This window comes from Myotis myotis, unplaced genomic scaffold, assembly GCF_014108235.1.
Source record: "Myotis myotis isolate mMyoMyo1 unplaced genomic scaffold, mMyoMyo1.p scaffold_m19_p_8, whole genome shotgun sequence".
Lineage (NCBI taxonomy): Eukaryota > Metazoa > Chordata > Mammalia > Chiroptera > Vespertilionidae > Myotis > Myotis myotis.
Window position 1 is genome coordinate 38,144,977 of NW_023416390.1, and position 12,107 is coordinate 38,157,083.

The window sequence follows — 12,107 nt, forward strand, 5'->3', positions numbered from 1 at the left end:
AGTCGCTTTCTTCATTTCCTTAACTGTCTGAATGTAAATAGTTCAGAAAGGAAATGTGAAATATGAAAGGCAAACCTGAGGACAATTTACTTATTTTCAGAGCTTTTTAGGGGGAATTATTTCCAGCCCACTAACAGTTCTTTAAGTGACAAGACACATCAGACCATTTTAATTCAAATTCACAGTTTACCTGCTTTTTTTTCCTTTTCTGGGGTAGTTTCGGTCTTTGAACCCAGTGGAAGCAGACTAACGCTGTGCCAGGAGACCAGCCTCAGGAGTCAGTGGGTGAAGGGGAAAGCTTAGTCAGAGAGCTACGAGCAGAACCAGAGCACACGGCGACACTCAGGCCAAGGGCACGCACACTTAGAAAGAAGAGGTGGTGAACACTGTCCACTGGCAGAGAGAAGGAGAGAGAGTACTTGAGAGGGAAGATTTTTTAAATAACAGGGACAACCTGACTAAGACAAAAACAATGGAGCAGAGGCTAAAGAAGGAAGGACACTAATGGACAAAATCTCTTTAGAAGGGAGATTATGAGCAGAGAAATTAACCTTGGTCAGCGTTAGAGCTGTTTCTGAGACAGGAGGAAGGAGTATAGGAGGAGAGCAGGTATAGATAAGTATAGGCATGGAAGACAATGAAGATGAGGAGGTTCATGCCTAATGCGTCTTAGCCTCTCAGTGAATTAAGAGGTGCTCAGATCAATAAAATAAATAAGATACACTTTTTCTCATACCTGTGAAAGATTCTGCAGTGAGTTTCTAATATCATGCAATACTCTTCGCAACTGCATTTCGATGGCAGAAGGAGGGTTCACAGAGCCCGATCGGTAAGGGTAGGCAGCGTGTCTATGTGAGTAAGCACACCCGAGAGGGGGCGTGAAGGCACTGCAGGTGGCGCCGGATATGTTGGGGACACTGCGAGTGCTCAGAGTCCTCATGTGCTCACAGAGGGGCCGCTCCTGCCACTCGGAGTGAAGGGAGTGAAGGGAGCAGGTGGACTGAGATATAGGTGCTGGAGCATAGAGGGAACAGGTGGGGGTCCTTTGATGAAGACACTCCTCCGACTGGCTCGCCTCCCTCGGAGAGGCTTCTGAATCTTTCTTCCCAGAGGACGAAGAGATGAAAATAGTGGATTTGACTACAGACTGACCATCATGCTCAACCGCCTCGTTTTCCAATTTCTGTTCCTCTTCAGGTGTGTACTTATAGGTGAAGGAGGGTGGACTGCATCGGGTCTCTTTTCCTGGGGACAATCGAACATTGACAGAGGACACAACCCTGACAGGGCTCAGTAAGGTGGTTGGTAAGGACTGAGACCTTCTAAGAGGGTAGCCAGCTTTGGCAAGTAAGTACCTCTGTTTTAACAGGTCTTTTGATTTTATCAAGCTACGCCCTGCTCTTTGACTAGACAGACCACAGATCTTCATTTGAGCTCTTTGCAAAGCTGTGTTAACTCTGTCCACAGAAGAGGGAAGCCCAGTTTTCTTTTCAGAGCCCTTCTCACTGCCTTTAGCTTCAATAGAAGCCAATGATTTAAGGATATGGTGTGTGGTATACTGCACAAATTCACATTCAACGCTTTTATCCACGTCACTTTCAGCACTTTCCTCCCTCAGCAGTTCCTCTGGCTGTGCTGGAGACGAATCCTCTTTCGTTTCAGTAACTTCAGTAACGTGATCCCCTGCACTACAGGTGGACTCCTTATTTCCTGTATTCTCAACTGTCTCGCACTGGGGGGAATCCTGGCTATCTGACCTTTTGTCAGCAACTGCTGCTGCCTTCCCGCTTCCCTTGGGAAGAGGCATGAGAGACTCCTCCTCAGGCTCATTAAAATAAGGCTGGTCACGTGCCGTTGGTGTGGCAAGGTTTTCACCAAATGAAGTGACTGTTGTCTCGCTGTCACAACTATCAGCACTACTCCCCATGGCTTGCAACGATTCGTGAACCTGTGAGAGGAAAACCGGTGGAAGGATGAAATATTAAAATAAGTATCATTCCCGAAATGCCAGAGATATGATGCGTCTATATGTGGGGGTCTCCCACCTCCGCTGTGACCCGGGTGCTGTTCAAAACTGCTTATACCAACCACCCTAGTCAGCAATCCCTCCAATTTCTCACCAAGATTATTCTAGACCTTTACAACGCCCTTAAATTCCTTTTTCAACACCCATCTCATTTTCTTCCAGCACATGACACTGACTCAGAGAAAATGGACAAAAATTGCTTAACTTTCTCCCCAATACCTACAGACTTCCCCATACCTCTTGCCTCCTCTCTGTTTTGAAAGGAAACTGTGTCTCTTTTTTCAAAACTAAACCCTCCAACCTGTCCTTCTGATCACATCCTCTCTGGGACAAGGGTACTTCCCCAAAGTTTCATCCCATATTTTTCTGCATCCAACTCTCTTCTCGCAGGGCCCTTCCCTAAAAATTTCCCTAAGCCACTGCCATATGAAAAAGACAAAAAGATCTATCACCCTTAAGCAATCATCGTAATTTGAAAGGACAGTTAACATTCATATCTTCTCTTCCTTATCACCGATTTACTCTCCAATCGCACTTTTGCCTCATTTACTGCATCAGAATTGCTCACTCAACTACTCAATTTCCAAACAACCAAATTCTCATCTTTGCACTCTGATGGCCATAGCTTTCCTTTGAAAAGTTTCTCCTCCATCTCCCAATTTTTCTGCCCACTGAATTATTCTTTTGGAGTTACCATAGACACTTCTTTTATATTTCTACCCCAATGCTGTTTCTAAAGGCTCTTTTGGGGGTTCTCTTTTACTTTTAATCTAACTTTATTTAAAATTTGTGTATAGGTGTTTTAAACACTTTTCACATAAATTCTGTGTACTGCACACATAGACTATATGTTCCTTGAGAATAAAGATGTGTTTAACTCTTGGGTTATCTAACATACTCTCACATAAGTCATATAATAATCAGCAAGCTATGGATCCATACTTAATGTTGGTTATTAAATAAATGCTTATTGGAAAATACTAAAACACAATGATGGTAAAAAATAAGAAAAATAACAGACAAACTAGGATAATGATTAAAATAACCTATTCAATGGTAGTCCAAAAAGAAATAATTTTTTTTGTGTTTTTTTTTTTTTTGCTGTTGTTAAATATTTGTCAGAGAGAGATGAAGAATTAGTGAAACCTAAAACCTGTAGCCAAACACTTAGATTACATCTGCATCCCAGAAAATGTTTTATTCTTTTTTTTTAATTTATTTTTTAAAAAAATATATATATATATTTTTTTTAATTTATTGCTTAAAGTATTACAAAGGGTATTACATATGTGTCCATTTTATCCCCCTGCCCTAGACAGTCCCCTAGCCTCCCCAGAAAATGTTTTATTCTTATTGTCATTTGAAAAATAAAGATATCACAGATTGAATCTTGAAATACATAGCTACTTTAAAAAATCACCTAAATATGAAGTTAATCATAGTGCCTACTACATAGAAAATTTTACCTGAAGATGATTAAGGGAGACACCATCTGTTGAGTCTTCAGCAAAACCACTGCTATCAGAATGCTGACTGGCAGTACGTAACAGGTGATCTACCAAAAGAAGTGTAGTTATACAAAACTGTTCTCATTGAAGTCATATTTAGCAATGTTATAACATATATGTGAAATACTAACAGATGTAGGATATGCAAACATTGGTTCTATCTTAGAAAAATATGCATCACTTATTAAAAATTGTGCCTTCAAAGCACAGGAGTTAAGTCAAATTCAAACAAAAACTGAATCAGATCAGAAATTCTCAATGTTCAGTTGCTAATTAAGCTCTAATTATAATGTACTTTGGTAGGTCCAATGAATGTCTTAACCTTGGAGGACAATTGCTTGAATTAAAAAATTGGCTCTAGTGAAAATAAAAGTCCCCAAATAAACCATTTCTATTATGTAAAAATATAAAGGTGAAATATGTAGTTGGTAAAATTAGAAATGTAAATGTAGTGTACAAAAATGTCTATTACCTTCCTAATAAAATAAAAATACAATTAAGGCCAATAAGTTAAATAACTTGTTTGCAGGTATCTAAATGTCCCTGGTGTTTTAAGTAATGCAAACATTTGTAAGTTATGAAATAATTTTTTTTTTTGTAACAATTGCATGAAACTCAGTCAAATAGGTTCAACTAGTACATAATATTGTTAATCTTATAAAAACCCCATTTAGTTTTTGGTCCCAAACCTCTAATTCCCAGTTAATATAACCTAAAAACAACAACAAACATTAACTCTATGTAAAAAGGCCAACTAAGTACAATAAACAGAATCACATGCCCATCCACACTACAAATACCACAGTCGGAGAGACTTTATCACTGTTACATTTACTAAGGAAGACGCTTCATGAGATAGTCAAGTTCTTCAGAACTCCAAAAGCAACAGGCTAAGTAAAGTGTGCTTGCCAAATCCACATTCATTTCAGATTTGAATCTAGAAATAAAAAACTCTACAATATGTTTGAATCAAATCCAAAATCAATTAAAGTTTGCCTGACTTTGAAAAATTCCCCAGTGTAGCCTCAGTTTCACCTAGAGTATCATGGAATGGAGTAATTTTTTTCTCAGTAATAATTTGGAATAATTCTATAATATCATTTGGAAGTTAATAATCCTGCATAATGTAATATAAGAAACTGACTAATGTCCTTGAAAATTCTCGATAAACGGGAATAATTGTGAAACTGAACTGGAATAAGCTGTTAATTACCATAGGTAGTCATTATACATTATATTAATTGAGAAGACAACATCTTATATTACAGCAGTTATCACCTAAATTTTGTAACTGTATGTCCTTTTTTTAAAAAAAAAACACTGCAATGTGAGCATTCTGAGGGCAGGAACCTTATTTATTCTTCTTTGTATTCCAGTATCTAGCAGAAGTTACCAATAAAAAAAAAATGCTGAATGAATCAATGACAACTATCTTCTTAAAGCAACAACAGAATTAAGCAATCACCTAAAGGATTTAGAAGTGAAACTGCCTATCTGGTTGGGATTTGAGATTAAGATCACTGTAATGTCAAAAGCTGCCAGATTTCGATGAAGTGAAAGAGCTGCCAGTATGTGCAGGGAAGCCTGATGCCCAGCCACACTCGGGGCCTCTCTGCTGAGATCCATTTTATCTGCAGCGGGGCAGTCTGTGCGGATCTGACCTCTCCGTGATCAGCCTGAGTCCACACAGGTCAGGTCAGAGTGCAGACTGCTCAGCCCTCAGAGCAGGTGTCGGGCAGAGGGGAGAACAAAGAGGCCTGGGTTCAAGCTCCTGCTTATTTCTGAAAGCAATAAGGTCTCTCCTCTGCAAGACAGAATAACAATCCTATGTATTTTACAGGCTCACTTTAGGAACTCAGTGCAATGCAGGTAAAACTATTCTGTAACCTAGAAATCACAGTCTAGGTTCCTGAGTCAGACATTTGGTTTCAGAAAATGCACTGGTCTCCAAAGAAAAAGGTGGAACTTTAAAGAAAGAGACTTCTGTCCTAACTGAAGACATAAGACATTTCTAATTTAAAAACTGGGAAGTTAGAACAAACTAAAGTGAGAACAAAACATCTGGACATTGTATTTGACTAGTATCATAAAGAAACAAAACAGAACACCTGCCTACTCTACTAGACTTTAGAAAATATTGTTTCTCCTCTGTACTAAGGAAAATTTTGCACTGCTCTCAAAATAATTATGGAATGTTAGCTTGTGACATGAGTTGAGTCACTAAGCCTCTCTGGGCTTCAGTATGTAAATCCCAAGGCTGGATTCGAGTTTAAGATCACTGTAATCTCAAAAGTCCTATTAGCAAAAGTGTGAAATATTTTTATACAGACATTATATGCATTTTTACTAAAGTTGCAAAATAAATGCATTACCAGTGATTCTAATTCTGCAATCATGATTAATCTAAGATACTCACATGTTTGCGTTAACAAAATTTGATAGGCTATCTTCAAAATGACTAAAACACTATATTGTTCTCTCTCCCTCTTTCATGCACACACAAAACCATTTTACTATATATATACACACACGCATATATATATATACATACATACATATATATATATATATATATATATATATATATATATATATATATATATGGGGGGGGTAATTTGCAAATTAGGCTGGGAAGCCGTAATGGTCATGGCCAGCTCAGGAAGAGGGGCTTGGCGCGGCCCAGAGCCTGAGAGAACAACAGACAGGGCAGCCCGCGCCTGGCCCTGGAGCCGGAGAGAACAACACACGGGGGGCCGGGTTTGATTCTGATCACGGGCATGTATTTAGGTTGCAGGCTCCTCCCTGGCCGGGGCCCAGGTCAGGGCTCATGCAGGATGCAACCAACTAAAGTGTGCCTCTCACATTGATGTTTCTCTCTGTCTTTCCCTCTCTCTTCCATGCTCTCTAAAAATCAATGGGAAAATATCCTGTGAGGATGAAAAAAAAAGAAAGAAATGTCATATCCTATGAGAGAGACACCTTGAAAATGCCTAAAGAAAGTTGTCATTTTTTCGTGGTGAAAGGACTGGAGTCCGTGTTGATGAAAACACCTCGGCGGCTGGGGCAGCCAGCAGTGGCAGCAGCAGCGGGGGTGATGGAGGTGGCGCCTTCCCCTGATCAGCCCGGTTGCCTCCCACAGAGGGAGGCCAGACTGAGGCCGTCAGTGGGACATCCCCTGAGGGCTCCCAGACTATGAGAGGGGGCAGGCTGGGCTGAGGGACCCTCCTGCCCGCCAATGCATGAATTTCAGGCACCGGACCTCTAGTTAATTTATAAAAACGTGACTCATAAAAATGTTAACATTCTTACTTATGCCACCAGAAATAAGAGACCCTATGTCAGTAAGAGGGAGAAACCCGGATGTGAATACAAACCACATTCCATCTTTCCTACCACAGGAAGCTTACTCTTGGAAGATCTTAAAGTAATTATAATGTTTTTATTTAAATATATAAAATTCGCCCACATCCTAGTAATGTGGGCAAACCAGCCAAACATAAGGGATTTCAATCTTGAACAAATCAGAGACCAAATAGCAAGCAGGTTTTAGGTAGAATCCTCTAAGTTTTACTTATGAAGCCATTCAAGAATAAGAAATATTTCACAGGCATGAGAGTGAAATGACCAACATGAAAAAAAGCTCAAAGGTCAAAGACACCATTACCCCTTCTGACACAATGTACCCCTTGTCTACCTATCTAAAACAAAGATTCCTATGAACTCTTCCTAACAGTTCAGAAGTACATGCATTATGGATTTACATGAGGGAGAAAATTAAATAGTAAAAATCATTCTATGTCTAACGAGAACTATAGTAACCTAGTAAGTGGCGCTCTTGTTTCTTAGTACCATATTGCAATAAAAGAAAAATTCTATGCAAATTATCTCTTACAAAGTCATTTCAGAGATCAGAAAACAAACATGTAATTTCCTATTCTAGGAACATACATATGCATCTTTGCTTAAAAAAAGCAGGGTGGTTCGGCATGGGTAAAGTTTTAAAAATAAACAGTCCTACCTTCAGTGGTCATTTTAACTTCTTTACTTCCTCTCTCTTTTTCTCTAAATCGCAAAAGCTTTGTGACTTTAAAGAAGATCAGACACGCTTTTTGTGTTGTAAATGAAAAGTGAAAGAAACGGATTCAAAGGTCCTTTGGTCAATAATTAATAATTCAAGAGAAGAATGACATCTCCAGGCACTCACCTTTGATCCATAGTTTGAATTTAATTTAACTAGCTTTAACTACTGCTGAGACATTGATGGGTTTTTTGTGTTTTTTTCTTGCCAGAAGCATATTCATGTATTAGACATAGGAGCCACATTTAAATAATGAAAACCCAGAGGGGATAATACAGATGTATATTTCAATCATAACCACATAAAAACGAAGGCTTGAATCTGCTGCTCTATCACTTCCCACCTAGCCCTATGCAGAACTGAAAAATATGTAAAATGCACAGAATTGTGTAACGAGGTCATTGCAAAATAAGCAAACTAAAATTACTTTATGAGCACAAAAGTCTTCAAGAAGAATACAAAAAAATCCTATAACCAAACCATAATGAAGCATGCATATCTGTGTTCTTAATTATTGTTTTACACTATTATCTTCTACAAATACTGGTAGACAAAACCCCTTTTCCAAACCAACAGACAACACTTCGGTCATGTGCTTGGGATCTAGTGGACATTGGTCTACTTACCTCTTTTCGACTTATTAAGACCTAACTGGTAAGTGGCTGGAACATGAGGCACTTCTCCCTCTGTACTTTGAACCTAAAGAAGAATTTTAAGTAATTAAAACTTAAAAGAATCTATGTCAAAGAACTCCTCCTAACAATCATTTATTCAACAAATCAACCTAACTAAAAGGGTACCAAAGGTTCACATATTTAAAAAATGCACGATACCTTATTTCAAAATTACTTTCAAGTTAACAATAGGAGTGTAAGTTTTTAACTAGCAAAGAAAAATGACTACATGTATAAACGACCTCATTTTAAAAAGTTGCTATCATATGAAAAATAGATCCATAATAAAAAGTTCTCTCAATGTTAAACTTCAAACTGCTCAGTGCCAGGAGAAATGCTAACAGATTCCCTGCAGCAGACCATGGCATGGCTGACACCACTGAGGCAGGTACAGGTCCTGCGTCTTTGAAAAATGGCACATTATGCTCCCATTACAAAATTATATAAAATCCCACAAATTTCAGGCATCGAGTCTGCTCGTGTGTAAGACTTCTTTGTCCAGACATAATTGATCTTTTAAGACATAACTTGGGAGTCCTAAGTGGAAAAGCAGGTTTCATAACAGAACTAAAATGCTGAAAGATGCTTAACCATAAATCTTCCCTGAAAACTCTGTCCACAAAAGTTGTGTCTTACACTGTCTTTTCCCCCAACCTGCACAACTACAGAATTTAGGAATTTTCAGATTCCTTATTTGCCACACCCACTATTCTAACATAACTAACTCTATACTAAGATTGAACATTGTGCCCATTGGTGGGGGGAATACTAATTCCCAACACTTTACACCCTATAATGATTAGTGCTTAAAATAATAAATAACATCCAAACAATGTGGGCAAACTAGCCAAACACGTGGGATTTCAATCTTGAAAAAAATCAGAGAGCAAATAGCAAACAGGTTTTAGGTAGAACACTGGTAGTTTCAAGCTATGAATCCATTCTAGAAAAAGAAATATTCCATTTGAATCAGAGTGGAATGATCAACATGAAAAAAAAGCCAAAAGGTTAAAGATGCTATTTCTAATTTAAAAATTGGTCTGATTTGTTTTATCTTTGTTCGAAACAGTTCCATGAATCCAAGTTTACGACGCTTTTGAAAACTGAAATCACACTGGCCATTTAAAGCCATCACCTATAAATCACGTATAAACCAGTTTCTACTATTCTTTGTTATTGAAACATTATAAAATATTCTTCAAAGCAGCAGACATAAGTTCAACAGGAAAACCATTGTTTTGTGTGCAAGGAAATAAAATGCATTTTCCTTTTATAATCAACAAAGGGTCTATTATTAGTCTCTATTTAAGCCTACCTACTTCAAAGAGTTTTATATCAAATAGACCAGAAACTATAAAAGAAATGCAAATGTCTCTTTAATTATATTCTAGGAATCTCAATTTACGCACACTAAAATGAGACAAATTATAAGCTCTCAATAAAATAATAAGCTCATTTTTAATATAGAATATTATGTACCTTAGATTTACAAAATTAGTCACAAAACAATGACTTTAATGAATATGTATCCTCAGCATACTATTCTTCAAGAAGCTTCTCCTGGCAAAAATTGGTCAATCAATCAATCATCTAACTCCCTCTCTCCCTTCACCACAAACCCTGTAAACTGACTGGAAGAAAAAGGCCCTTACAGAAAAAAAGTTCTGAAGGTCCTATTTTACTAATGAAACTATTAAAGTCAGGATCCTTTTGCCAATTTAGCAAAATCATCAATCTCTTTGTTGAAGGCAGAAACAGACACACTAGTGATAATGGCTGAATTTCATAGCTTATTATGTTTATTACTAGTCAAAGGTATGCAAAGGAAAGCAGTCATATGCCAGATGGTTTGCACCACAGAAAACTATGACACACAGAATTTAGATTTATGTGCATTATTTTTCCTATTCAATGGTTTCAATTCCAGGTAGAATTCTGGTCATTTGCTACAGGTTGCCTTTCGTTGAATTAACTACAGCTCAATAATGATAACTGAACTGAGTGATGGATAGTGGGTGTTCATTACACTATTTTCTCTAATCTTTGGGTAAGCTTGAAACTTTTCATGATAAAAATTACAAAAAACCCCCAAAACCCAAGGCCCCCACTAAAGCAAAATGACAAAATAACTTGGTCTCAGTGTTTTGAGATTATAAAACAGCTTTAAAAGTAACCCATACATAAAATGAAGTTACTCATTACTTCATTTTAAAAACGTTTAATAAAACAAAGACCATACCTTTCGAATAAATGTCCTGCTACTGTGGCAGGTTTTTTTTTAATATCTATCACATATATCTCTTAGGTACAATACTATTGCATTATGTTTTATAGAGCAGCAATATGTGGAATGTTCTATCTCAAATAACCCTTCCTCTAAGGTTTAAAAAGACCTGTATGGCAGTTTTTTAAAAAAGAAAAATGAAACCTGGAGCTTTAGAAATTACAATTCTACCTAATTTTTAATGATATCTCTTTAAAAAATCAAAGGAAAACATTATTTTTTCAAACAAGTAGTATGGGGCTGCGCATCCAATGACATGAGTTCTTGTCCAGTGTCTGTGATATCACCTCAGTTTTCTTAACTGAAAAATAAACACTGAAACTCCTACCTCACAGGTCCTTAGGATGATCAAATGTGATTATAAGTATTTTGAAACAGTAAAGTGGGAAAGATTAGACTAGATCTCTCTCTCTCTCTCTTCCACCCTCCAGGAATTCCCTATACTGACACCCCCTTGCCCCTCCCTTCAGTGAGATGCTGATATCAAAGGGAACATAACTACCCTCAAAAAGATGATGGAGAACCACTGCTATCAAGCAATATTAAATGTTAGGGAGGGGAAAACACTTCCTCACCTGTAAAGGGAAACGATTCACAGAACTAACTCATTCTCTACTAACCTATGATTCTATAATTAGTTGCGATTTTTACCTTAAAAAATCTTTCAAGTTTTAAAAACACACATACATATATATATGGTTTACTTTTACTGTTAGGTAAATACTTTTTTTTTTTTTTTAAAAAAAAAAAAAAGGTAACTTGCTCTTTTAGATAAACCACATAACAGAACAGTGGTTAACTGGGCTATGAGGTAACAGACATTTGTTCATTAAGTCATGTATCAGCTCATATTCTATTGCAGACAATATGTGTTTTGAAGATAATACTTGCCTTCAAAACACATACAGTTCAATCTGAAAGGTCAAAGGGACAACTTAACTGTGTATCTGACTGATTTGGGATTAACTGAGGCCAATAAACATAATAAAAGGCCAGAATCACTTAACATTGTGAATAGGTTTTGCTACTTCAAACAAAACAGTGTATAACAAAACCCAATGTACCACAGGCTAGGTGATATAAACAAATTAGATTCCCATGGCCCCTCACCAATGTCATAGCAAAACGATGTTAAATAAAACTATGTTAATCGAGGACCCAATGAAATGAGGTACATTAGTTAAATCACCAATCAGTGTAAAGACAGGATTAGAAACACTTAGTAAAACTCTGGTAGCTTAAAAATTATGTATATATACTTCCACTAATATCTGAATGTAAATTCATTTATAGAGTGAGAAGACACAGGACAATCTATTTACAGAAATGTACAGATAAAAGTCCTCCTTCCTCTCACATGTATGACAAAGTTTTACTATTAAAGTCAGGATCCTTTTGCCAACTTACTCAGCAAAATTCTTACACCTACAAGAAGACAATTGCTTAATGAGTAGAATCATTTTGGTTTTACTAAGAATCATTGATACTAGCAACCTATGGTTGTAGAGAGTTACCATGATGTATTTATTCAAAATAA

At 37.2% G+C, this 12,107-nt stretch overlaps 1 protein-coding gene across 4 annotated transcripts in view; it reads right to left on the reverse strand.

Moving 5' to 3' along the window:
• ITPRID2 (ITPR interacting domain containing 2) overlaps positions 1 to 12,107 on the reverse strand; it is a 37,972-nt gene that overhangs the window by 12,710 nt on the left and 13,155 nt on the right. For all 4 annotated transcript variants that reach the window (XM_036318638.1, XM_036318639.1, XM_036318640.1 and 1 more), the window contains exons 9-11: positions 8,239 to 8,311; positions 3,493 to 3,581; positions 737 to 1,948 (exon numbers count right to left, since the gene is read on the reverse strand). In XM_036318638.1, the coding sequence (XP_036174531.1) occupies positions 737 to 1,948; positions 3,493 to 3,581; positions 8,239 to 8,311 (1,374 nt within the window). The remainder of the gene's footprint in view (positions 1 to 736; positions 1,949 to 3,492; positions 3,582 to 8,238; positions 8,312 to 12,107) is intronic.